The 24,637-nt window shown below is 37.1% G+C and overlaps 1 protein-coding gene and 1 pseudogene across 2 annotated transcripts in view; one reads left to right on the forward strand and one right to left on the reverse strand.

The window, feature by feature from the left end:
- Window positions 1-24,637, reverse strand: part of ADAM9 (ADAM metallopeptidase domain 9) — a 101,824-nt gene that overhangs the window by 44,462 nt on the left and 32,725 nt on the right. For both annotated transcript variants that reach the window (XM_029226435.1, XM_029226436.1), the window contains 8 exons: window positions 23,721-23,797; window positions 22,519-22,714; window positions 20,613-20,678; window positions 18,595-18,666; window positions 16,139-16,308; window positions 12,916-12,997; window positions 12,253-12,386; window positions 5,621-5,792 (listed from right to left, as the gene is read on the reverse strand). In XM_029226435.1, coding sequence (XP_029082268.1) covers window positions 5,621-5,792; window positions 12,253-12,386; window positions 12,916-12,997; window positions 16,139-16,308; window positions 18,595-18,666; window positions 20,613-20,678; window positions 22,519-22,714; window positions 23,721-23,797 — 969 coding nt within the window. The remainder of the gene's footprint in view (window positions 1-5,620; window positions 5,793-12,252; window positions 12,387-12,915; window positions 12,998-16,138; window positions 16,309-18,594; window positions 18,667-20,612; window positions 20,679-22,518; window positions 22,715-23,720; window positions 23,798-24,637) is intronic.
- Window positions 14,692-14,849, forward strand: LOC114897547 (annotated as a pseudogene).

The following is a 24,637-nucleotide window of genomic DNA, read 5'->3' on the forward strand; positions in this document are numbered from 1 at the left end:
GATCTCTTCTCCAAATACAGACATACTTGGGGGTTAGGGCTTCAACATATGAATTTGGGGGACACAAACATTCAGTCTATAACACTGTGTTTAATGATCACAGGAAATTAAGCATCCATAAATGCACTTCTCTTCATGCTCAGGGTCTGACTTCTCTGTTGGGTGAATTTCCACCCATGTGGACATTCTTTTTATCTTGCTTGGCTTCTCTCACCCCACTTTGGCCCACCATGGCTCCCTACCCCTGCTCCGAACCTTCCACCCAGTGACATCTACTCTCCTATGTTCCAACTAATACCTTCAGGTATGAATTGTTTGAGAAGGGAAGGAGAAAGGAGAGGGGGAAAGAAGAAGACAGGAGAAAGGAGGAGGAGGAGAGAAGGGGGCAGGGGCTATAAGCTTTCATTTTTGAAGAATATTTATTTTCCTATGTTGCAGAATTCTAGGCTGACGGTTTCTTCCCTTCAGAACCATAAATCTGCTGTTCTACTGTCTTCTGCTCCCAAAATCAGCTGCCATGTATACATTTGTTCCCCATTTTCTTCTGACTTCTTGCATTATTTTCTGCTTATCTCAGCACTTCAATTACAATGTGCCTAAAATCGTTCTTAGTAATGATTCTGATTTGGCTTTACTTAGTGTTTTAGAATTGTAACTTAACATTTTCTGTTAAATATGGGAAATTTTCAGCCATTATTTCTTTGAATACTTTTCCCATCTCGTTCTCACTCTCCTCTTGGGATTTCACTTATAATTACATTAGGCTCTTTGATATTGCCTACATGTCCCTGATGCTCTGTTCATTTTTCTTTAATCTTTCTTCTTTTTTCTTTAGATTGGATTATTTCTTTTGTTCTACTTCATGTTCATTGACTCTTTTTATGCCATCTTAATCTGCTATTAATTCTACCCAGTGAATCTTTCATTTATTAGACTTTTTAGTTCTATAATTTCCATTTGGTTCTTTATTATACATTTCTCTGCTGAGATTCTTCGTATGTTTACTCATGAAGACCATATTTTTCTTTAATTCTCTGATGATAAAGAGTGGACTATAATTCATGGCAGCTTTATTCATAATAGCAAAATGTTAGAAACAACCTAGATATCCTTTAATGGGTGAATGGTTAAACAAACTTCAGATAGGCCCTTTGAGCTGGTGGAAATACCACCCTAAACATTATTCCAAATCTCTGAAGTAATATCCATACAATGGACTGTTACTCACTAATAAAAAATAAAAAAAATATTAACACATGCAACAACCTAGACTGACCTCAAAGGCATTACGCTTAGTGAAAAAAAGTCAGTCTCAAAAGGTTATATGTTGTAAGATTCCATTTATTATTATTATTTTTAAAGATTTATTTATTTATTTTTGGCTGTGTCGGGTCTTAGTTGCAGCACGTGGGATCTTCATTGAGGCGTGCAGGATCTTTTGTTGCGGCGTGCAGGCTCTTCATTGCAGCTCTCGAGCTTCTCTCTAGTTGTGGCATGTAGGTTTTCTCTTCTCTAGTTGTGGCTCCAGCCACTTGGGCTCTGTAGTTTGCAGCATGTGGGCTCTCTAGTTGAGGCGCGTGAGCTCATTGTTTGTGGCATGCGGACTTAGTTGCCCCAAGGCATGTGGGATCTTAGTTCCCTGACCAGGGATCGAACCTGCGTCCCCTGCATTGTAAGGTGGATTCTTTACCACTGGACCACCAGGGAAGTCCCTCCATTTATTATTATTTCTTTTAAGACTTTGTTGAATTTGTTACAACATTGCTTCTGTTTTATGCTTTGGTTTTTTGGCCCGAGGCATGTGGAATCTTAACTCCCTGACCAGGGATTGAACCCACACCCCCTTCATTGGCAGGCAAAGTCCTAACCACTGGACCACCAGGGAAGTCCCTCTAGTTATTATTGAAATGGCAAACATTATTGAAATGGCAAAACCACAGATGGAAGCCAGGGGCAGGGATAAGGGCTGGAGTCAGGGTGGGTGTAATTACAACAAGGTAGCAGGAGGGTGTTCTTTTGTGGTGATGGAACAGTTCTGTATTTTAATTGAGGTGGTGGTTACATAAATCTATATATGGAATAAAACTGCATAAAAGTTCACACACACACACACACACACCCCAATGCAGGTTAAAATGGTAAAAGCTGAATAAAGTCTGTAATCTAGTTAACATACCAATGTCAGTGTCCTGGTTTTTATACTGCACTATAACTATATAATTGGCACCCTTTGGGGGAAACTGGGCAAAAAATACATAGGACTCTTTGGACTGTTTTTCCAATGGTCTGTCAGTTTATAATAATTTCATAATAAAATTTGAAAATTTGAAAAATGATCTATACCTTGCACCATACAAAATATTAAGTCAAAATGTATCATAAACCTAAATGTAAAACCTAAAACAATGGACTCCCCTGGTGGCACAGTGTCCAATGCAGGGGACAGAGGTTCGAGCCCTGGTCCGGGAAGATCCCACATACCGTGGAGCAACTAAGCCCATGCGCCACAACTACTGAGCCTGTGCTCTAGAGCCCGTGAGGCACAACTACTGAGCCCACGTGCCACAACTAGCAAAGCCCGCGCGCCTGGAGCCTGTGCTCCGCAACAAGAGAAGACACCGCAATGAGAAGACTGTGCACCGCAACAAAGAGTAGCGCCCCCTCGCCACAACTAGAGAAAGCCTGTGTGCAGCAACAAAGACCTAATGCAACCAAAAATAAATAAATAAAATCGAAATAAATTTATTTTTTAAAAAAAACTAAAATGATAAAGCTTCTAGGAGAAAACATTTGAAATCTTGGACTAGGCAAAGATTTCTTAGATGTAACACCAAAAGCACAAAAACATATGTTTCACATAGGCAAACAGGTATCAAAACCTAACTTGTATGTGTTAAATGGGTGCAGTTCATTGTTGACAAGTGTTTATAATTGCCTGTTTCTTACCCTTTGCTTTGTCTTGACCAAACTTTAGTGAGCCTTCTCTCTTTCCTATATAGGCCCTTGAACTCTGTCTCCACAAAAAAAAAGGGAACAAGTATCCCCACCCCTTCCCAGCTTCTCCTGGCAATCAGCTGACCAAAAGACAACTTCTTATCAGACCTCACTGGCTTTTCTCCCCTGCTTATCCAGCTTCCCCATAAAAGATTCTGCTTATCTCTGTTTGCTCCCACATTTACCCTATAAAAGAAAAACCTTTTTGTTTGATTTTGAGACGCTTCCAGATGTCTGAGGTCAGTGTGTTCTCCCTACTACAATAGTCTTTCTTTTGGATAAAGCCTTTTCTTATCTAAGTCCAAATTTGGGGTGGGTTTTTTTTGACACTGTATTCAATTATACTTCAATACAGCTGTTAATTTTTTTTCACAACTACTGTGCAAGACAGACAGATGGCTTCATAAAAGAAAAGAGAATCCGGAAATAGACTATGTATACAGGAATTTTGTTTATGGTGAAAGTACCATTTTAAATGGTTTTGCAACAACTGACAATTAATGGGTAAAAGTTAATTCTCTAGCTCACTCCACATGACCCCCCCACACCAATTATAGAGCTAATACAAAAAACTGTAATTACAAAAATGCTAGAAAAAATTATAGAGGGGCTATATGATGATAATCTTGAAACACGAGTAAAACTTGTACCTTGCTCAGTTAACAGAACTATGGGGGACACTAAATGCCATGACATATTGTTGGTAAAAGTGCAAACTGACACAGCCTTTTTGTAGGAAATTCGGTAGTCTCTAATAAAATTAAAAACATGCATACTTTGCAATTCAATAACTCTACCTTTATGTAATCATCTTAGAGAAATACTTGTGTATGTATGTATGCGCGCACACACACACACATACATGGAGCATATACAAGGATGTACTGTTTGCAACAGAACAATACTAACTACAGTGAGTAAATGTCCTTTAATGAGAGTATGGTGAAGTAAATCACAGTATATCCTTATACCGAAATACTAATCAGATTAGAGGGTTATGTGTAAATAACATAATGACGTGGAAAAATCTGTAGGATACATTAATAGAAAAACAACCTCTGCATGCAATGTATTAAGTCGGATTTCATTTATGTAAAAAAATAAAATCCTAAAACAAACCCAACTGTGGTACAAATGTACATACTGTATATAGGTATATAAATGCATAGAATAAAATCTGTAAAGAAACACACTAAACTTATAAGAATGATTACCACTGCAGAAGGAAGTGAAAAAATGTATGGGAGAAATAAAGGGAAATTTTGCTTGTGCTTGCTATTTGAAACTTTTATACCAAGAAAAACACCTGTGATATTTGAGGGGGAAGAGGTACTTTTTTCAAGAGTAATTTGTAGTGCAAAAGCTCGAGAAGCAAATATAGACTATTTCAATTAGTTCGATAATGAAGTAAACAGTGAGGAGAAATCAAAACATATATAATATTTTAGGAGAACGCCTGGAAAGAAGAGCTTGGTCATCCTAACAGTATAACATTAATTTAGAGACTAAACATAACCTCACTAGGCTTTATTTTCCTCACTTGAGAATGAGAATGTAAAGAAATATCAACCTCCTAGAGTTATTGTGAGGATCATACCATGGAAAACATTTAACAGAGGCTGCTGACATGCAGCAATAGTGCAATGAAGGCCCATGACAATTTCGTTGCCTGGCAATTCCCTGGTGGTCCAGTGGTTAGGACTCTGTGCTCTCACTGCCGAGGGCCCAGGTTAGACCCCTGGTTGGGAAACTAAGATCTCACAAGCCAAGCGGCGCGCCCCTCCCCCCGCAGAAAACAAAAACAAAAAAACATACTGCCTTTCTAGAATGTAAAGCCTTCTGGCAAAAGCCAGGGATGTGTGGTCAGGCAAGGGAGAAGAAGCAGCACTTGTGGAAAAGATTGAGAATATAGTAAAGTTTACATACAATTGAACCAATTTCTTTAAAATTTAAATTTAAATTTTTTTAATTTTTGAAATTTAATTAAAACTTTTTTTCCTCCTAAGCCTTGTCTAGGAAGTCTTAAGTAGGCCATTTTGAGAGAATGGCTGAGATATAGAAGAAGAAGAATTAAGATGGGCACAGACATCTGGCAGTAAGTGTGGGTAACAGGTGTGAGAAAGCCAGAGAGCGGTAGGTGAATTGAAGCTTACTAAAGGGAGAACGTTAATTTGAGTAGCAAGAACTTTGTTAATGAAGAACTCTGGACAATGGGCCAGCTTTAATTTATTATTAGAATGAGGTCAACTGAATAAATGTTTCTGCAATGGCAGTGCCAGAATAGTAAAAGCTTCTAAGTAAAGAGCCAAGAGAAAAACTGATTCGTTCTTTAAAATAAATAAATGACTCAGTAACCATAACAGAAATGGTAGAAGGTAGCAAAAAAACAGAAGAATAAACATGGTGCTTTCCTGGACACCAAAACAGATGACACCATTGGTTATGTTCTAGGAAGGAGGGGATGATCAATCCCGGGAACATTATGCCCACAAGCAAAATACCAATCCTCATTTTGCCACTAAATTTTACTTTAGCTCCTATGCTAGAGTTGCCCAAAGCGAGCTATTTTATTCTTTTGCAAATCCCAAGGTAACTTCGCAAAGCAAACATCACACATTAAACTGACCTTTGGAGTACCGCAGTCACACTCTTCCCCAGGGTCCACCAATTTATTACCACAGAAAGGAGCGCTATAAGCTTCGTCAGGCTTTGGAATATTAAGAAGGCAGTTTCCACCTTTATTTAAAGTTAACTTCTCAAAGTCTTCTGCACTGCAGGTGCTGAAGTTTCTGGAACCTCTGTAATAAACATGAAGAAAAAGATCTTAAGTCATAGCAATTACTCACTTTGAAAATCTTAAGTCATGTCTTCAACCATCAAGAAGTGAACATTTAAAATGGCAGAGGGGGCTTCCCTGGTGGCGCAGTGGTTGGGAGGCCGCCTGCCGATGCAGGGGACACGGGTTCGTGACCCGGTCCGGGAAGATCCCACATGCCGCGGAGCGGCTGGGCCTGTGAGCCATGGCCACTGAGCCTGCGCATCCGGAGCCTGTGCTCCACAACAGGAGAGGCCACAACAGTGAGAGGCCCGCGTACCACAAAAAAAAAATTAAAATTAAATAAAATGGCAGAAGATACAGAAAATATTCACAGAATCATAAATCTCAGCATCAGAAGAGACCTCAAAAATTATCTAGTCCTCTCTAGAATTAAGTTTTATTTGTCTTCCATAGTAAAGGTTCTTCAAATATGTGAAGCGAGCTCTGTTTCCCCAATCTCTTTTCACTCTGTTGAAATGACATTCCTGCGCTCCCCTCACTAACACTTACTAGGAGCTATGTGACAATAATGTGACTCCAGCGATGATGCACGCACTATAGCTACCAAGAAGCAGCATGCACAGGGCAGAATTTCAGCTACAGTTTGAGGTTTAAATGCCTCTGATGGTAATTTCTAAGAACTGTAGTTAATACTCTGAAGGCTAGATGGGCTTCTAGAAACGGTCCAACTTGAACTGTCTATGTGATATTTATACGAACACAATTTTGATGTGTTTCTATGTGTTGCTGGGTTGTTTTTAGTTATTGTTTTACTCAATAACGATATTTTTAGATAGTCCCACTGGCTAGGTTCACTTTTGAAGACTAGTGGGAGACACACTCATCTATAAAACAAGAACCTTCGAGAAATCCAAGTCACATTAAAATTTTATTGGGGGCGTTTGGTGCCCTGAAAGAATCTCTTTTTCATCAGTTTGAGCAATGGTACCAAAAGTAACAGTGGGAATGAGAACCGTGTTACGTTACAGTGATTGAGAAAGCATTCCTATTGATTCCGTGTCTTCTGTACATCCAAGGAATCTAAGAAACAGATCCTTTCTGGGAGACTTTGTCCCTTGGGTAAACTCTTCTTTGCTAACCGGCCCAGAGTCTCCCAGTAAGTAGACAGTCCTGGCTCCTGGCTCTTCAGACTGGAAAGCAGTCACACAGAAAGTAAAGACCTAGCACAAGATTTCCGACAATGACAAAAACACTCGTTTTCCACATTCTTCTTTTTCTTGCTACTCTCTGCTTAGGAATATTGTAAGGAGGAGTCCTTTTGTACAACACTGTTCCTTCAACAAATATTTGTGGAACATCTATCATGTACAAGGCACTCTTCTTCGTGCAGGGGAGAAAACAGTAAACAAGGCAGACAAAAATCCCCGCCCCTGTGAAGGCAACATTCTACTGAGTGAAACAGACTATAAACATAATGGAGAAATAAATTCAATAGTACATTAGAAGACAAGTCACGTTGGGGAAAAAGATGAGGCAGTGAAGAGGACGACCTCTGCAGGGGGAGGAGCGACTACAGTTTTTCAAAGAGCTGTCAGGACAGGCACTTCAAATACTGAGACAACTGAATCAAAACTGGATTTCTAGGGGAAGAACATTACCGGCAGAAGAAACAGTAAGTGCAAAAGTCCGAAGGGAGAAGCCTGCCTGTTCAAGGAACAGATAAGGAAGCCAGCACGGCTGGAGTGGAGTGAGACAGTGAGGGATACAGACAGCAAGGTGGGAAGAGGCCATTGCAAGAATCTGACTTTTTACGATGAGTGAAATAAGGGGGGGGGGGGGGGGATGACACAATGGAAAGCGTGAATCAGGAATGATGTGGTCTGACTTACGTTTTAATAAAATCACCATGTTTGCTACGTTAAGCAGGAGGAAGTCCACTCAACAGATGATGACGGACCAACGTGGCAGTGTGAAAGCAGTAAGAAGGTTTTGGATTATTTATATGGTTTAAAGAAATGGGTATTAAGGCAAAGAATGTGAGAAAAGAGAAGTCAAGGGTGACTGAGACTTGTGTCCTGAGCTACTAGAAGGAAGGTGCTATCATTAACCATCACGGGAAGATGGGGGCAGAGCAGGTTTTAGGAAGGACAACAAGGCTAGTGCGTTGCCTTCCACACAGCGCGTATTCAATAATGTTTTCTGTAAGAATGTATTAATCAGGTGATAGTCACAGGAGTTGTACAGACATATGTGTATATTTCCTACACTTGAGCTCCTAATTTTAATCTACAAAGTTCACCACTTCTGAACAGAGTATTTTTGAAATAAGCTTGTTATACAGTCCTTGGAACACATTTTCTCATAGAAACAATGTTTTATATGTGTGATCCTAAAGCAATCTACAAAAAAGAAAAAAATCTGTTTCACCCACAATGAAGTTGACTATCATACTGAAAAGGATAACAAAATCATAACCGCTTCTTATGCTGTTTAGTATGTGGAGATAATAACAAACATCCCCACGTTGGCCTTCACTAACACTGTGGATAATAAAATGGAGATATTCTCTCCCTAGTCATCCTTGGATGTCACCTACGGTAATAAGAAGGATGATCTTTCTCCTGATACTCGGCTTGAATAATAGCAACTAAAGTACCCCTACTCTCTATCACTTCTGGGTACTAAGATATGAATCTAAAGCATCTCCGAATCCCTTTTGTCACATCTAGGTGAGTTTTATAAAACTGATTCAAAAGGAGATAGATGGGACTAACAGTGATGGAAATGGTCTACCAGGATATGACCAAGAAAACCCAACTATCGTTTAAAACATTCTCTCTATGACTAATCTGGAAATAACCAAAACACATTTCCACCACTACCATCCTAATCCCCACAGCCTAGGAACAGGAAGTCCTAAGAAAGAACTCTAAGTGATGGCACTTAATTAGATTATTTTTTTTTAAAAAAGAGCACTCTTTTAAAAGCCTCCGATTATGGAGGCTTTCTGATGTAGGTGGCATTGAGGGACAGAGTTAAGAAAGCCATTTCTCTAGAAAGGTACCTCCCAGGAAGAGCACCCCTCACACGTCCAGGAATCCAAGAGCAGTGTGTGAGGGGAATACTACCAGGTCCCTCAAATATCTTAAATAATGATAAAAAAATTATATTACAAAGTTAGATTATCCACTTTTTAAACAGAACTGGATCCAACTGATTATCTGTAAAAACTCTAGCATCTATATCACTTGCATCTAAAAAAAAAGCCTAACTTATAACAGTCAACTAATGTTCATGAAATAGCATATGAAGTAGAAGGTGGGAAATCTGTCCTCAAAAAGAAGATTTAATACACCAAAGATAACATAATCCTACTTCTCAAATTATTTCTTAGCAAAAATTGTTCAAATACAATGTCAAATACTTTATCAAAACATAACATGAAGACACAAGATACTGTGAGAACAACTATAAAAAAATTAAAAGACACCATAAGGGGAAAAAAAAAAACAGATATAGTCCCATAAAGTCTCTAGATACTAGAATTATCAAACAATAACCCAGAAAGAGAAAATCTGTGCTTCCTATGGTCAGAGAGAAAAATGAGAAGCTTGAAAATTTTAGCAGGGAACTAAAATCCATAGTTGTAATACAGCAGATTTGATGTGTTTTTCTAAAACACATTCTTTACACATTTAAAATACCCTGAAATTGAGATTCATCTTAAAATTTGAATTAACTTGATAGTCACCATTTTCTCATTCTAAGTGGTATGTTAATAATGGTATCTTATTATCAGTGTCACCTACATTTGCATAAATACAGCGTATTAGTGATCATATTAAACATAAGTAGATTAAATGATTCAATTAAGAGACAAATATTGCCAGGCTGGATTAAGAAAATAAAGCCTAAATATAGGTTGTTTAGAAACATATATCTAAAACACAAGAATAAAGAAAAGTTCAAAGTAAAGGAATAGAAAACATATACTGTCAACATTACCAAAACAAAAAAACCAAAAAAACAAATCTGGGACAGCTAAATTAATATCAGACAAAACTGACCACTCGAGCTAATGCAATAAAAAAGGAAATGAAAGACATACAAATTGGGAAGAAAGAAACAAAACTGTCTTTGTTTGCAGATCTCCGCCTGCTGCTGGACTGCTGCAGCCTGTGCCCAGACCCACGCTGAGTGCCCACACCAGCCCCTCGTGTCCCAGCACTGCTCCCCCTCACCCCGGGGAGAGGGTGCTGGTACTGGGAAAGGGGACAGCACACACTTAAAGGGAAAAGAGCGGGCTCAGACCCAACCCTCAGCGCTTGTGCTCCAGCAACTGGGGACCAAACCCCAGGCCCGATAGGGCAGTGTTGCCACTGAGCAGAGGGGAAGTCCCGTCACAAACCCAGCTCCAGCTCCAGCCCCTCCATCCCCAGTCCCAACCCCTGCTAAGGTGATAGCTTCCAGCACACGTTGAGGAAAGACATGACTTGTGTTCATGTCAAATCCAAGCTCTCCTGTGAAAATACAAATAACGCAATTTTAAAAACGGGCCATACACCACATTAACAAATTGAAGAATAAAAACCATATGATCATCTCTATAGATGCAGAAAAAGCTTTTGATAAAATTCAATATCTGTTTAGGACAAAAACTCTTCAGAAAGTAGGCAGAGAAGGAACATACCTCAATATAATAAAGGCCATATAGGACAAATCCACAGCTAACATCATTCTCAATGGTGAAAAGCTGAAAGCATTTCCTCTAAGATCAGGAATAAAACAAGTGTGCCCACTCTTGCAACTTTTATTCAACATAGCTTTGGAAGTCCTAGCCACAGCAGTCAGAGAAGAAAAAGAAATAAAAGGAATTCAAATTGAAAGAGAAGAAGTAAAACTGTCACTGTTTGAAGATGACATGATGCTATACACAGAAAATCCTAAAGGCCCTACTGGAAAACTACTAGAGCTCATCAATGAATTTGGTAAAGTTGCAGGATACAAAATTAATGCACAGAAATCTATTGCATTTCTATACACTAACAACAAAATATCAGAAAGTAAAATTAAGGAAACAATCCCATTTACCATCACGTCAAAGAATAAAATACCCAGGAATAAACCAACTTAAGGAGGCAAAAGACCTGTACTCCAAAAACTATAAGACACTGATGAAAGAAGTTGAAGATGACACGAACAGATAGAAAGATATACCGTGTTCTTGGATTGGAAGAATCAATATTGTTAAAATGACCATACTATTCAAGGCAATCTACAGATTCAATGCAATCCCTATCAAATTACCAATGGACAAAAAATTTTAAAACTTGCATGGAAACACAAAGACCCTGAATAGCCAAAACAATCTTGAGAAAGAAGAATGGAGCTGAAGGAATCACACTTCCTAACTTCAGACTATATTACAAAGCTACAGTCATCAAAACAGTATGGTACTGACACAAAAACAGAAATATAGATCAATGGAACAGGATAGAAAGCCACAGAAATAAGCCCACGCACTTATGGTCAATTAATCTATGACAAGGGAGGCAAGAATATACAATGGAGAAAAGACAGCCTCTTCAATTAGTGGTGCTGGGAAAACTGGACAGCTACATGTAATAGAATGAAATTAGAACATTCTCTAACACCATATACAGAAATAAAGTCATAATGGATTAAAGACCTAAATATAAGACCAGATACTATAAAACTCTTAGAGGAAAACACAGGCAGAACACTTGTTGACATAAACTGCAGCAATATTTTTTGGATCCCTCTCCAAAAAATGAGTAACAGAAATAAAAACAAAAAATAAACAAATGGGGCCTAATTAAACTTAAAAGTTTTTGCACAGCAAAGGAAACCATAAACAAAACGAAAAGACAACCTACGGACTGGGAGATAATATTAGCAAACGATGCAACCAACAAGGGATTAATTTCCAAAATATACAAACAGCTCATATTGCTTAACATCAAAAAAAAAACATCCCAATCAAAAAAATGGGCAGAAGATTTAAATAGACATTTCTCCAAAGAAGACATACAGATCACCAACAGGCACATGAAAAGATGCTTAATATCGCTATTATTAGAGAAATGCAAATCAAAACTCAATGAGTTATCACCTCACACCAGTCAGAATGGCAATCACTAAAAAGTCTACAAATAATAAACGCTGGAGAGGGTGTGGAGAGAAAGGAACCCTCCTATACTGTTGGTGGGAATGCAAATTGATGCAGCCACTATGGAAAACAGTGTGAACGTTCCTTAAAAAACTAAAAATATAGCTACCATATGATCCTGCAATCCCATTCCTGGGCATACACCTGGGGAAAATGCTAATTCAAAAAGATACACATTACTCCAATCCAAACAATTCATTGTTTATTTTTAGCATTAAACAAATGTTCAATAAATAGTTTTAAAAAAGAAAAAGGAGAAAGAATAAAAAGAAAGAATTCAGTTACTCACGATGCTCCTGAATTCATGATGCAGCTCTTTGCTCCACAATAACAATCTCTCCCATCATCATGATTCATTCCAAGGTTATGGCCCAACTCATGAGCAACAATGGATGCAAATGTCTCCACCGTGATTTGCCCAAACTGCCCAAACACAGGAAGGTATTCATTAGGTTTCTGAACAAAAAGGATATGCTTTTTGTTTTTCAGATTACTTTTTCACAAAAGGAAATTCATCACTACAATATTGATAGCCTACGTAATAAAGCAAGCATCCAACATCAGTGTGTAGACACTGCAGTCTAGTAGGAAACTGGTGTGACTTAACATACTGATGATAGAGATAGACACTTTAAGCAACAGATCAATTCCTTTAGCACCAACAGATTATTCATGGTGGTTGATGGGAAAACAAGTTCATGGTTCTGACTTAATTTTCTCAAATGGAACCTCTGTTTCCTCATCCATAAAAAGTGAGGCGCTAATAAACACACAATAAATATTAGAAAACTTAATCCAGTCTCCAGGGAAAGAACACATCTGCCCCTTCTACCATGTCCCTCATAATAGCCAAAATATCGCTGTAAGGACTAGGAGAGGAATTATAGAGTCACTGAATGCTGGACATTTCCTAATGCAGATTCCAAAGATGAACGTCAAGAACAAAACATACCACGTTAATCCCGCCCGCGTGGCTCCTTGAACACACTGTTCCCACAAACGCCATTCCCGCGGTCCCACCAAAACCTTTCTTCCTAAATGAAGAGAACAGGTAAAAGTTATAAAATGTACTTGGGGAGGAAAAGGTACACATTGCTCCTATTTCTTTGGGTAATCTTAAACTGATTGGTAGACCCTACAAAAACGGGGAGAAAAATGGCAAAGGTAAATAACATTTTAAAAATCACAATTCAATTAAAGACATCTCTTTTTTATTATCAGAGTGGAGATTAATATTACAAATTCATTTTTCAGACAAATGAAGATACATTTTTGATATCAAACCAATTTGTTTTGTACCTTCTAGATGAAAAAACCTTCCTAAAATGCAGTGTATCTATTTATTCAAAAACTCTATTGAGATCAGGTAACAAAATGACATATTCACACAGGAGGCTGCAGGCAGGGAGCACAGGAAACAGAAGAGTCACGATGGTCTCCGTATGGCTGCTCAATCATCGTGGATACACCTGTATCTAAGGACCTGGTCCCTCTGCCTGGAACTCTCCTCCCCAATATACAGCCCTAACTCACTCCCTCACCTGCTTCAGGTCTTTACACAAAGGTCATCTTCTCATTGAGGCCTTCCCTCGCCAAGTTACCTAAAATGTCAACCTCACTCCCCACAATTCTTCTATCTCTACCCTCCCTGCTTTATTTTTCCTCCTTACTACTTATCATTATTTAGCATATTATATACACTTATTTATCTCACTTATGAGGTAAATCTCCTCCACCACAATATGAACTCCTTGAGAGCAAGAATTTTTGTCTGTTTTGTTCACTGCTATACCCCAGAGCCTAGGAATACATCTAATAAATATCTTTTAAATGAATGAATAAACCCTTCTCTCGGGCATCTGAACAGCCAGGACAAGAGGCCTAGAGATATTGACATAAGGGGATCGCCAAGAAAACATTTTAGCCAGATCACCCTGTAGTGAACCCCACAGTCCCCAAGCCCCACTTATGTCCTCAATGCTTCCGAAAGGAATTTTAGTACCCCATTCCTAACCACAAACAACCAGGGATTATCAGACATCTGGGAAACGCCTCAAACATGGCAGATGGAGACCAAACAGAGGAGACAGCTTGGTAGGTGTGGTTGGGCAGAGCACAGGGAGTGTGCCTGGTGCCTGTTCCTTTTGTGAATGAGAAGGCATGCTCACTGCCAGGGTATGAGGACACTTCCAGGTACAATTTTACTAAAAATTAATAAAAATGTCAGGATCAAGCTTTTGTGGTTATGGGGCCATAAAAATCCATTTAGGCATTCTCAGTGCCTTGCTTTAAATTAACTGGTATGACTAAATAAATAAGTAAATAAATTATTTAATTAAATCCAGGGAAATTTCTCCTCAGAAAAAATTTTTAGTTTTAGGTACCATCAGCATTAAGGAAGGCAAAAATTATTACATAAAACATTTTTTGGCGAAAAGTCAGCCCACCAACCAGAAGGCTTTTAAGAAGCAAGAAATTTTTTTAGTATTTTTAAGTGAGGGTTTTGTATTAACTTTTGGAATATATTTGTATTAAGTGATTACATAAGCTTAAGTTTTATTGTGGTTCCATGAAAACACTATGTAGAAAGAAGGAAATTTTTAAAAATATATCAGAAATATCTCAAAGAGAGTTTAAAAAATTATTATATCCATGAAATAAGAATTTGACCAGCTCTCTTCTCTTCTCTTCTCCGCCATCCTATGTACGGTTAAATTTGCTCCTCGCCATGTCTTCTCACAAGACTTTCAGGATCAAGCGATCCCTGGTCAAGAAACAAAAGCAGGGAATCATCCCATTCCCCAGTGGATTCAAATGAAGACTGGTAATAAAATCAGGTACAACTCCAAGAGAAGACATTGGAGAAGAACCAAGCTAGGTCTGTAAGGAGCCTCGCATATGAGGTGGCGCACGTTTTTGCTGGGTCAAGGACACTTGCATCTTACCATATCACTCTGAGAACATCACTACTACCCAAACAGCTGGATGGCTTTTATTAGGAAAGTGATTTTTCTCTTTGTGTCAGTGTTTCTGCACTAATGCTTTGGCTCAGTAGTAAATATGTGGAACCTTTTGTTGGGATAAAAAAAAAAAAAGAATTTGACCATATAAAAATTTTAAGGGGGACAAAAAAGAGCTAAATATTAAACATTAAAAATAAGATAGCTGAAATGAAAAATTCAATGAAAACCTTAGAAGGTAAATTTAAAGAAATATCCAGAAAGCAGAACAAAAAGACAAAGAGAAGGAGACAAAAGATAATAAAATTAGAGGACAAGTACAGGAAACTCAATAGCCGAGTAAAAGGAATCCCAAAAGGAATGAAGAATAAAAATAAAGAGGATGAAATTATCTACAAAATAATTTGAGAAAAATTCCTAAAACTGCAGTTTCAAGATTGAAATTACCCACTAAGAACACAACACAATGAGTGATAAAAGACCTACACCAAAGCATAGCATCAGGAAAATTTAGAAGCCTGGGAACCAAGAGAAGATCCTACAAGTTTCCAAAGAAGAAAAAAAAAAAGGCCACATACAAAAGATCAGGAATCAAAGTGAATTAAAGCTTCTCAATAGTAATTCTGGAAGTCAAAAGACAATGGCCATGCCTTCAAAATTCCAAAGGAAAAAATTTCGTGCCTAGAATTTTATACTCAGCAAAATAACCTGAAATTTACAAAACAAACTAGAAAGCACACCTCTGAAAAACTGAGTTACTTAAGCCCTAGGATAATCAGAGTTCAAATTGAGATAATTTTTTAAATTAATTGAAGTACAGTTGATTTACAATGTTTTGTTACTTTCTGGTGTACAGGAGATAATTTTTAAATTCTGTTTCGAGGCCGTGAAACACATTTTCCAACATGCAAGAGGTCAAAATTTTTTCTTTCAATATATCCGTACACAAGAAGAAACTAGAAAACATGCCATACCAAAATGAGGAAGTAAACCCAAGAAAGAGGAAGAAGGACATGGGATAAAGGTCACAGAGGCTCCAACACAAAAGAGAGGTCTTATTATCATACTGTCACTTGTCCTATAGTAGCAAAAATTTTCCTCATTTAAATGAATGCTCAAAAACCTTAACAGAATATGATTCTAATAAAAGAAAAAAAGCAAAAATTATTATTCTTTACATGCCATTAATAGTACCTTTAAAAAAAAATCACTTACAAAACTAGCTGTGCACTGTCATGTCTCCGACGTGTTATAAGAAACTTTTCCCGCCACTGTACAAAGTTCCCCAACACATCACCCGCACCTCCGATTATGTTGATCAGATTTCCATTTGTCCAAATCTCCAGCCCAACTAGCACAATTCGAATATTTAACATGATGTACATCTGGAAAGAAAACAAATAAAAATATATAAAATGTATTAAAGAATATGAGAATAATTCCTGGTTACATATCTGAAAAAAGCAAAAACACTAATTCGAAAAGATATGTTCACTCCAATGTTCACAGCAGTATTATTTACTATAGCCAGGATATGGAAGCAATCTAAGTGTCCATCAACAGATGAATGGGTAAGAAGATGAGGTATATATATATATATATATATATACACATACATACAATGGAATATTATTCAACCATACAAAGAATGAAATTTTTGCCATTTGCAGCAGCATGCATGGACTTGGACAGTATTATGCTAAGTGAAATAACTCAGAAAGAGAAAGACAAGTACAGTACAGTATCACTTACATGGGGAATCTAAAAACATACAACAAACTAGTGAATATAACAAAAAGAAACAGACTCACAGATATAGAGAACACACGAGTGGTTACCAGTGGGGAGAAGGAAGGGAGGGGGCAATACAGGGACAGGGGATTAAGAGGTACAAACTATTATATATAAAATAAGTTACAAGGATATATTGTACAATACAAGGAATAGTAGCCAATATTTTATAATAACTATAAATGGAGTGTAACCTGTAAAGATTGTGCATCAGCATACTGTACACCTGTAACATATGTAATATTGTACAACTATGCTTCAATAAAAAATAATACAATAAAGAATATGAGAATATCTTTTAAGTAACACAACTACTTAAATTTAAAACAGGACTCCTCCGCTCCAAAAAAAATTCCCTTCAATATAATGAGACTCTAACTTCTCAAGGGTCTCAGTTTCCTCATCCATAAAACAAAAGTAAAGATTCAAAATCCTTTTTATCTTCCATTCCAAAATCTGACAAACTCTGGATATTTAAAGTTTTGGGTATTTTGATTCCAAAACTTTCCCTAAACTAATGCAAGCCTATTTATAGTCCATATTTAGCTCACTTAATGTAAATATTCATATATTTCACTACAGAAATATCAATGAGGTTGATTACAAGGTGCTACCCCAGGACCCTGTTGGAGGTGTAATGTAATACATAGTGAACTATATGTTATAAATGTATGCGAAGTGAACTATATTACCTACCTAAACTCTTATCTAAAATTCTAATGACATGCACCCCAAAGGTTTCAGATAAAGGATTAAGGAACTCATATCTATTTCACAGAGATACTGTGAGGAATAAGTGAGTTAACAAATGTAAGGCAATTGACTCAGTTTCTAGAATGTTATAAATATCCAATAGAATGTTATCATTATCATCATCATTATTATGCTTGGTATTCGTATTAGGGGAACAACTTAGAGATGAAATTATCCTATAAGAACATGTAGCTAATTCTCCAATATCTCCCACTGGATGAATAAACTCCAAAATCTCAAACCAAATCCCTCCTTCTCTCTCTCTCTCTCTCACATAGACACACACACACACACACACACACACACACACACACACACACACAGTGTCATAGTTTCAGAGGAGGCAGCCTTATTTAAAATAAGATTCTCTCAATAAAAATTCAAAGATCTTTTTATAAATACCAAAGTACCTTAGCCTATCTGCTATGAAATAAAAGTCATATTTTATGGCAAGATGAGAAAAATTTAAACAAATACATTTTTCTCTGCCCTTTGGCCTCCTCTCTCCCCGCACTGTGCATTGTGTATCTGCATTAGGTATCGACCAAACCTCCCCCATTGGCAGAAATACCTGCTCAACCATGAAGAGCAGCATTCTCCTAGCATCAATAAGACAACTCCTTAAAAGATAACATTCCTTCTTGACCTGTTAGGGGCCACGATGATAATTAAGTCTGGATTGTGTAAACTGTCAATAATGCCTCATTGAATGTACAGCTCTCTGTCTCAAAAAACTTATATAACTGTACCTTGACTTCTAACGAGGGGAACAGTTCTCAGAGCTTTCTGAGATGCTCTTCCTGGGTTATAATCCTCAAATTTGGTTCAATAAAATTTTCCATTTCTTTCTTAGATCAGCTGATGAATTTTTCATTGACATTAAAGATAAAGTAGATGCTAATTCAAAATCTCTTGCTTGTCTCAGAGTCTCTCTCTCTACAATTATACTCTACTTTTAAACATAAAAAAGTTACAAAACAAATTAGAGAGCAGACCCCTGAAAGACTGAGTTACTTACTTAGGCTCTAGAATAATCAGAGCTCAAAATGAGACAATTTTAAAATTCCATTCGGAGACTGTGAGAGGAGAGGACAGAATAATCCCAGCTGATAGAAAATACAACTCACGCTATCCAAGTAGTTTGCTAAAAGAATCATCTCTTCTCGCACTGCAGTCTGGTTTCTTCCCATCATGTCATACTGAAAAGCAAAGAAGGGAAATCATTATCACCAAAGCAATTTAAGAATAAAATTTCTATAATCTCTTACAATGAAGATAAGAATCCAAATGTTTCCTCTGAACCAAAAACTGAGGCACTTAGACATTCTCCTGCATTTCAAACTAATAAGTCTAAAGGATACATTTTAGTGATAAATAGGAATAAAAGAAAAGCAGGTACGTGGGTGAAATGAATAATGAAAAAGCACTGAAATCTTAATCTTCTCCAAAGCAGTACAACTTTAAAATGAGTTTCATACTTAACAGTCTTTAATTCATTTTAATGCAAAAATATTTTCAAGCATTTCACAAAGGTAGAGTTTAAAACAATCAAAATACATAGATAAAGGAATGAAAGACAATCTGAAAGACTTCCTGATCCTTTCACCTCTTAGGCTAACGACATTACCAATAACCAATTTCTAAACTCTGGGCTAAATTAATTATCAGAGATTAACCAACGTTCACTAGTGAAAACATTATATGTAGATAGAAATATAGAGATATATAAAAGTTTAACCATATTAAGCCAAACAGTTGATTATGACTGATTCACTTCTTTGAGATCTAGCTAAATCCAAATGTCTATTTTAATATTATTTTAATATAACCAATTTAATAACTAATTAAAAGAACATTTTAAAAAGAATATGTGGTTTTGCTCTATGATAAGGGCATTAATACCAGAATATATCAGATTTTATTAATTAGACATTTTATCATGATTTTCCTAAACAAGAAAAAAAAATTTTTTAATACATTTGACAAGGTTTGATTAAAATAGAACCATTTTTATTTTGAACCATTTTCTACCTATGTGGAGAGAGTAATAAAGAAAAACTTTTCAAATCTCTATTTTTGTCACTTGTCCACAACATTCTACAGGAACATTTTACACATTATCTGGGACAAAGTTCATGCTTGTTCATACTCCTTTATGCTTCTTCCTTCTACACTTGAGGATAAAGAACCTATAATGAACAAATCTGAATATATTTCTATCTCTTAAAAATATGGCTTGTTTTTTTTCCAGTCTACATACAATAAGGGATTTTTTTAAAAAAAACATAAAAATCCTCAAAACTGTCTCTGCAGGTTACAAGAAAGGACTTGTCAATTGTGTTAAGTTTCTGCAAACAGCTTATTCGCACAAAGTTGGAAGTACAAGTCAGACAAAACGTTTCAAATAATCTATAGGTTAAATTATATAGCAGCTGTATCTAAAATTGATAATGCTGTAAATGCTGAAATAGACACATAACTTTTTTTAGTTGAGTAAAGCACAATTCTTAAGTATGAATAAGGAAAATGCCCTGGTGTTATCCTGTACAATGAAATAAATAGTAAATGCTAAGCTGACCTATTCTCCTCTGCTCCCTTCTAAAGCATGCCAGAACCTGGAAGTTTTCTAACTCTTAAGTAGAATAGATAGATAGATAGATATCTCTTAGAGATATCTTTCTCTTAGATAGATAGTTTTCTATCTCCTAAATATAGTTTTCTATCTCTTAAATAGGTTAGCTGAAATTCTAGAAAGAAAAGCAATTTTATTAGGCAACAAAGCAATATCTGATTAACTGGGTTTATCACCACAGTCCTTTAAATGTCTCTGAAAAAGTCTCAAGAGCTTAACTAAGAGGCAGAACAGTTTCACTTAAGAAATTTAGCATATGCAAATCACCCAAAAGAACAGGGGGAAGAAAATCACCAGTAAAAAATAAAGGTAGAGGTAATCTCATTTGCTACATTCAGTTCTGGAGGTATTAGGAATATCATGTATGAATATTAAGAAAAAAAGTCATTTTAGTTTTTAAATTACATTTAACAGAAATCAATACAAATACGTTATATTTAATATTTCCTTCATGGGATGCTCACTTCTCATCTGCTTTTCATGAAAAAGAAGAAAAACTGTCACCAATCCTACCCTTTCCTTGTCTACGACAATGAACAGCTCCACATAGCGGGTCTGTGGCAGGACAGCTCTTCTTCTCTGTCAAACACACAAACATCATAAAGGCAAAAAGAAAAAAAAAAGGTATAAGGCTACACGTTTTTCATACATAATGATCTTATGCTAATCTCTAGTCACTTATTTCATGTCTGTTAAGAACTTCATAAAATGATTTTAACACATCCTAGATCAATAAAGCCAAAAAAACACGTTTTTTCTAAAAAAGTGATATCTACCATCTGTACTGATCTGAGAAAAATTCTATCTAGTTAAAGACAATATGAGTTATTCAAGTTTCCAAAGCAGAATAACTGATCTTCTAATATCTAAACTACACACACACACACACACACACACACACACACACATACACACACACACACACGTTAATAGGAAACTCCATCACTTTGTTGGGAGTAGAAGAAAGAATATCTGCCAATAACCCAGAGCAGAAGGAAGGACAAGGTTGTTATTTTATTTTGTTATTGTTGTCCTTTATTTATTTTTTTTCCTTCCAGTTTCATTGAGATACAATTGACACTGACATACAAGGTTGCCACTTTAAAAAAAATTAGTTTTGTGATTTTACAGAAATTTAGATAAAGTATAGAATGAGCTAAAATTTAATGTTTTCCAATGATTAAAAAGAACAATACAAAAGTCAAAAGAATGAATGGCAGGAGAGGCAATGAAAATAATGCCATAAACTAATATGAGTTAATTAAAATACACCAGAAGAAGAGGCACAAGCCTCTTCTAACACAGCAACATCATCTCATTATGTAGAAAGCTGGCTTCTCTGCAACTGAGGTTCCTCTGGTCCTAGAAACAGTTCAGGTTAAGAGACTCCTGTCAAGAGTAAGCCAAGGAATCCTAAGGAAGTCTCAAAACAGGGATACCACGAGTGACCCTGGAAAAAATCTGAGATCATTAAAGTCCTAACACTCAATCTCTCTCTTTCCCTCTCTCTCTCTTTCTCACTTTAGAGCTCCAGAATTACCACTCCAGTCTGTGTAAAGCATATTCACATCAAAAAGCCCACGGCTGGGGCTTCCCTGGTGGCGCAGTGCCCCGGTCCGGGAAGATCCCACATGCCGCAGAGCGGCTGCGCCCGTGAGCCATGGCCGCTGAGCCTGCGCGTCCGGAGCCTGTGCTCTGTAGCGGGAGAGGCCACAACAGTGAGAGGCCCGCGTACAAAAAGAAAAAAAAAAAAAACCCACGGCTGGACTTCCCTAGTGGCACAGTGGTTAAGAATCTGCCTACCAATGCAGGAGACACGGGTTCAAGCCCCGGTCCGGGAAGATCCCACATGCCGCGGAGCAACTAAGCCCGTGCGCCACAACTACTGACCCTGCGCTCTAGAGCTCGCGAGCCACAACTACTGAGCCTGCGCTCTAGAGCCCTCGAGCCACAAATACTGAAGCCCACGCACCTAGAGCCCATGCTCCGCAACAAGAGAAGCCACCGCAATGAGAAGCCCGCGCACCGCAACGAAGAGTAGCCCCAGCTTGCCGCAACTAGAGAAAGCCCGCGCGCAGCAATGAAGACCCAACGCAGCCAAAAGTAAATAAATTAATTAATATTTTTTAAAAAACCCTCTCAAAGTCACTGTAAAGGGCTATTAGGTAGCAATGACAAAAAGAAATACAGTTACTGTTTAAGACTTAAGCCCTAGTTTCCGAAACACAGAAGCCTGATTGTACTCATCTTGCTGGCAGGAACTGCGTAGTGCTCGTCTTTTTATCCCCTTAGTACCCATCACAATGTCTGGCACACAGGTGGCAAAAACACAGTAATAACAGGTATTGGTTTAAGGCACAAACACATCATTTTTTTTAAACTTGAGTCTCAGCCATGAAGAAATACATTATGTCCTTACTCGAAGTAGCTGAGTGACGCTAGGAGGCTCTTCCTCTTCATCCTTTGTGGTTTCTTCCTCTGTATCCTTATTGGAAACCCCACATTTCACAGGCTCTTTGTGGACATCATCCATTCGATAAAAGATGTGCTCAAAACGAGAGCTGTTTTGCAGGGGTTCAATCCCATAACTCACATTCTCTATATGCAGCAAGCCTCTTAAGTGTTGTATTACACATACACAGTTTTTTAGAATGAAAAAAAACAATACACAGGAAAAGGAATTAAGAAACCTGAATAAAAGTCCTACTTCTTAACATATGTAAGAAGGGGTAGAATGGTATAGAGAAAAACAGAGAGGCTTTAGAGGCAGGCAGACCTAAACTTAAAGCACAAGATGACTACTCACTAGCATGACTGCCTGAAAGTTACCTAACCTCTCTGAGGGTTTGCTGTATAAGGAAAGGCAACTCAGAACAGTGGCTAAACGTGTGAAGTCTGGAGCCAGACGACCAGAGTTTGAATCCCAAATGTTTCCTACCAGCCTTAGTTTACATTCTCCATAGAGTTGTTCTGAAAACTAAATTACTTAATACACGCAAAGTACTTAGAACGTTGCCTGGCACACAGTAACTGTTCTACAAGTATCATTACTTAAATGGAGATAGTCATAGCCATCTTATATAGTTGGTTTGAGAATTTAAAGTAATATTTCTTAGTTCAATCAATCATGCAAACAATCAACCAGCCCAGTGTCATGCTGCCTGGCCCTTAATAAATTTAATTTTAATATTATTATCACTTCACTTGATACATGATATGATTTCTCTGAACCTCAGCTTGCTCACCTAAATATGGAAATAATCAGCCCCTTTTCACAGTCATTATTGACCTTAGATGAAAGAATATAGGTGAAAATCTTATAAACCTAAAGGGTGACAGAAATTTAAAGTATGCGTTATTTTACATAGCAAAGTTTATTTAGTGGACTCAAAAAAATGAAATTTTTTCTTTAGTTATTAAAACTCATCAACTGCAAGATTGTCCTAAATAAACATGCTGAAAATGACACCTGAAACACAGCTATAAAGACCTTCAGCAACATCAAAGTAAAATCTAAATTTAAGTCCCCTAAAATGACTTATCTGGAGACCGAGATACGTAAAGGGGAAAGAAATAAGGGAATGAAAAAAAACCAAAAAATTGATAAAGAAAATTCCTTACCTGAGTCCAAAACAGTTGCTAAGAGCAATCGATGAATTATAAACGCCCTCCACGTATCCCCGATAATGACAATGATTCTAAATGATAAAAACTGTATTATCTTCAAATACTGTTACATTGCTGAAAATCATCATAGAAACTGCAGAACTAACAAAATTACTTAAGGTCCATAAACTAAAAATTTTTATTATTGGCATCCCATAATTATCACATGGCATTCTTTTACTATCTTCAGACTGTCTACTAACCCCCTACAGCTACACGAATGTTTAGGCAGAATTCCAGAGGACACTAAGTACAAACAACTCTACTCCTATAACCTTTAAACCTAGAAGCAGAACCAGGAAGCATAACGTCATGTTTAACATTTTTAATCCCAGGCAAGAAGATGCCACAGCAGCCAACTGAAATCCAATACAGAAGAGGACCTTGTGACAGGCTAGTGACACCAAGGGGGAAAAAATTCAGTACACGGCAAAAACAGTGACTTTGATCCGATGATTTTCTTTTCTTCATATAAGCATACCGATTATACTATTATTATTGTTATTATTATTAGTTATACATTTAACCATCTTTAAAAATTAAAGAGACTTTATCCTTAATCTTGAGCGAGAAATTGACCAGTGGAAATGCAAGCATATCACTTACTAATATCAGAATTTTTTAGTACACAATGAGATTTTTTCATCTTTAAAACAACTGTAAAGCACTAAAAAAAAAAAAAAGCCAAGGGGAGTGGGAGGAGGAGGAGGAGGACCAGTCCTGCCAGACCTTATGACATATCATTGGGCCTTAATAATTAAAACAGTAGGGTCCTGGTGGTGCATTAACTGAGAGACCAACTAGTGGAGCAGAATACGAAGTCTCAAAGTAGACTGAAATACATGTGGAAACTTATATGATAAAAGTGGCAT

This window comes from Monodon monoceros, unplaced genomic scaffold (assembly GCF_005190385.1).
Source record: "Monodon monoceros isolate NGI ecotype Baffin Bay Population unplaced genomic scaffold, NGI_Narwhal_1 Super_Scaffold_17, whole genome shotgun sequence".
NCBI classification, from domain to species: Eukaryota; Metazoa; Chordata; class Mammalia; order Artiodactyla; family Monodontidae; genus Monodon; species Monodon monoceros.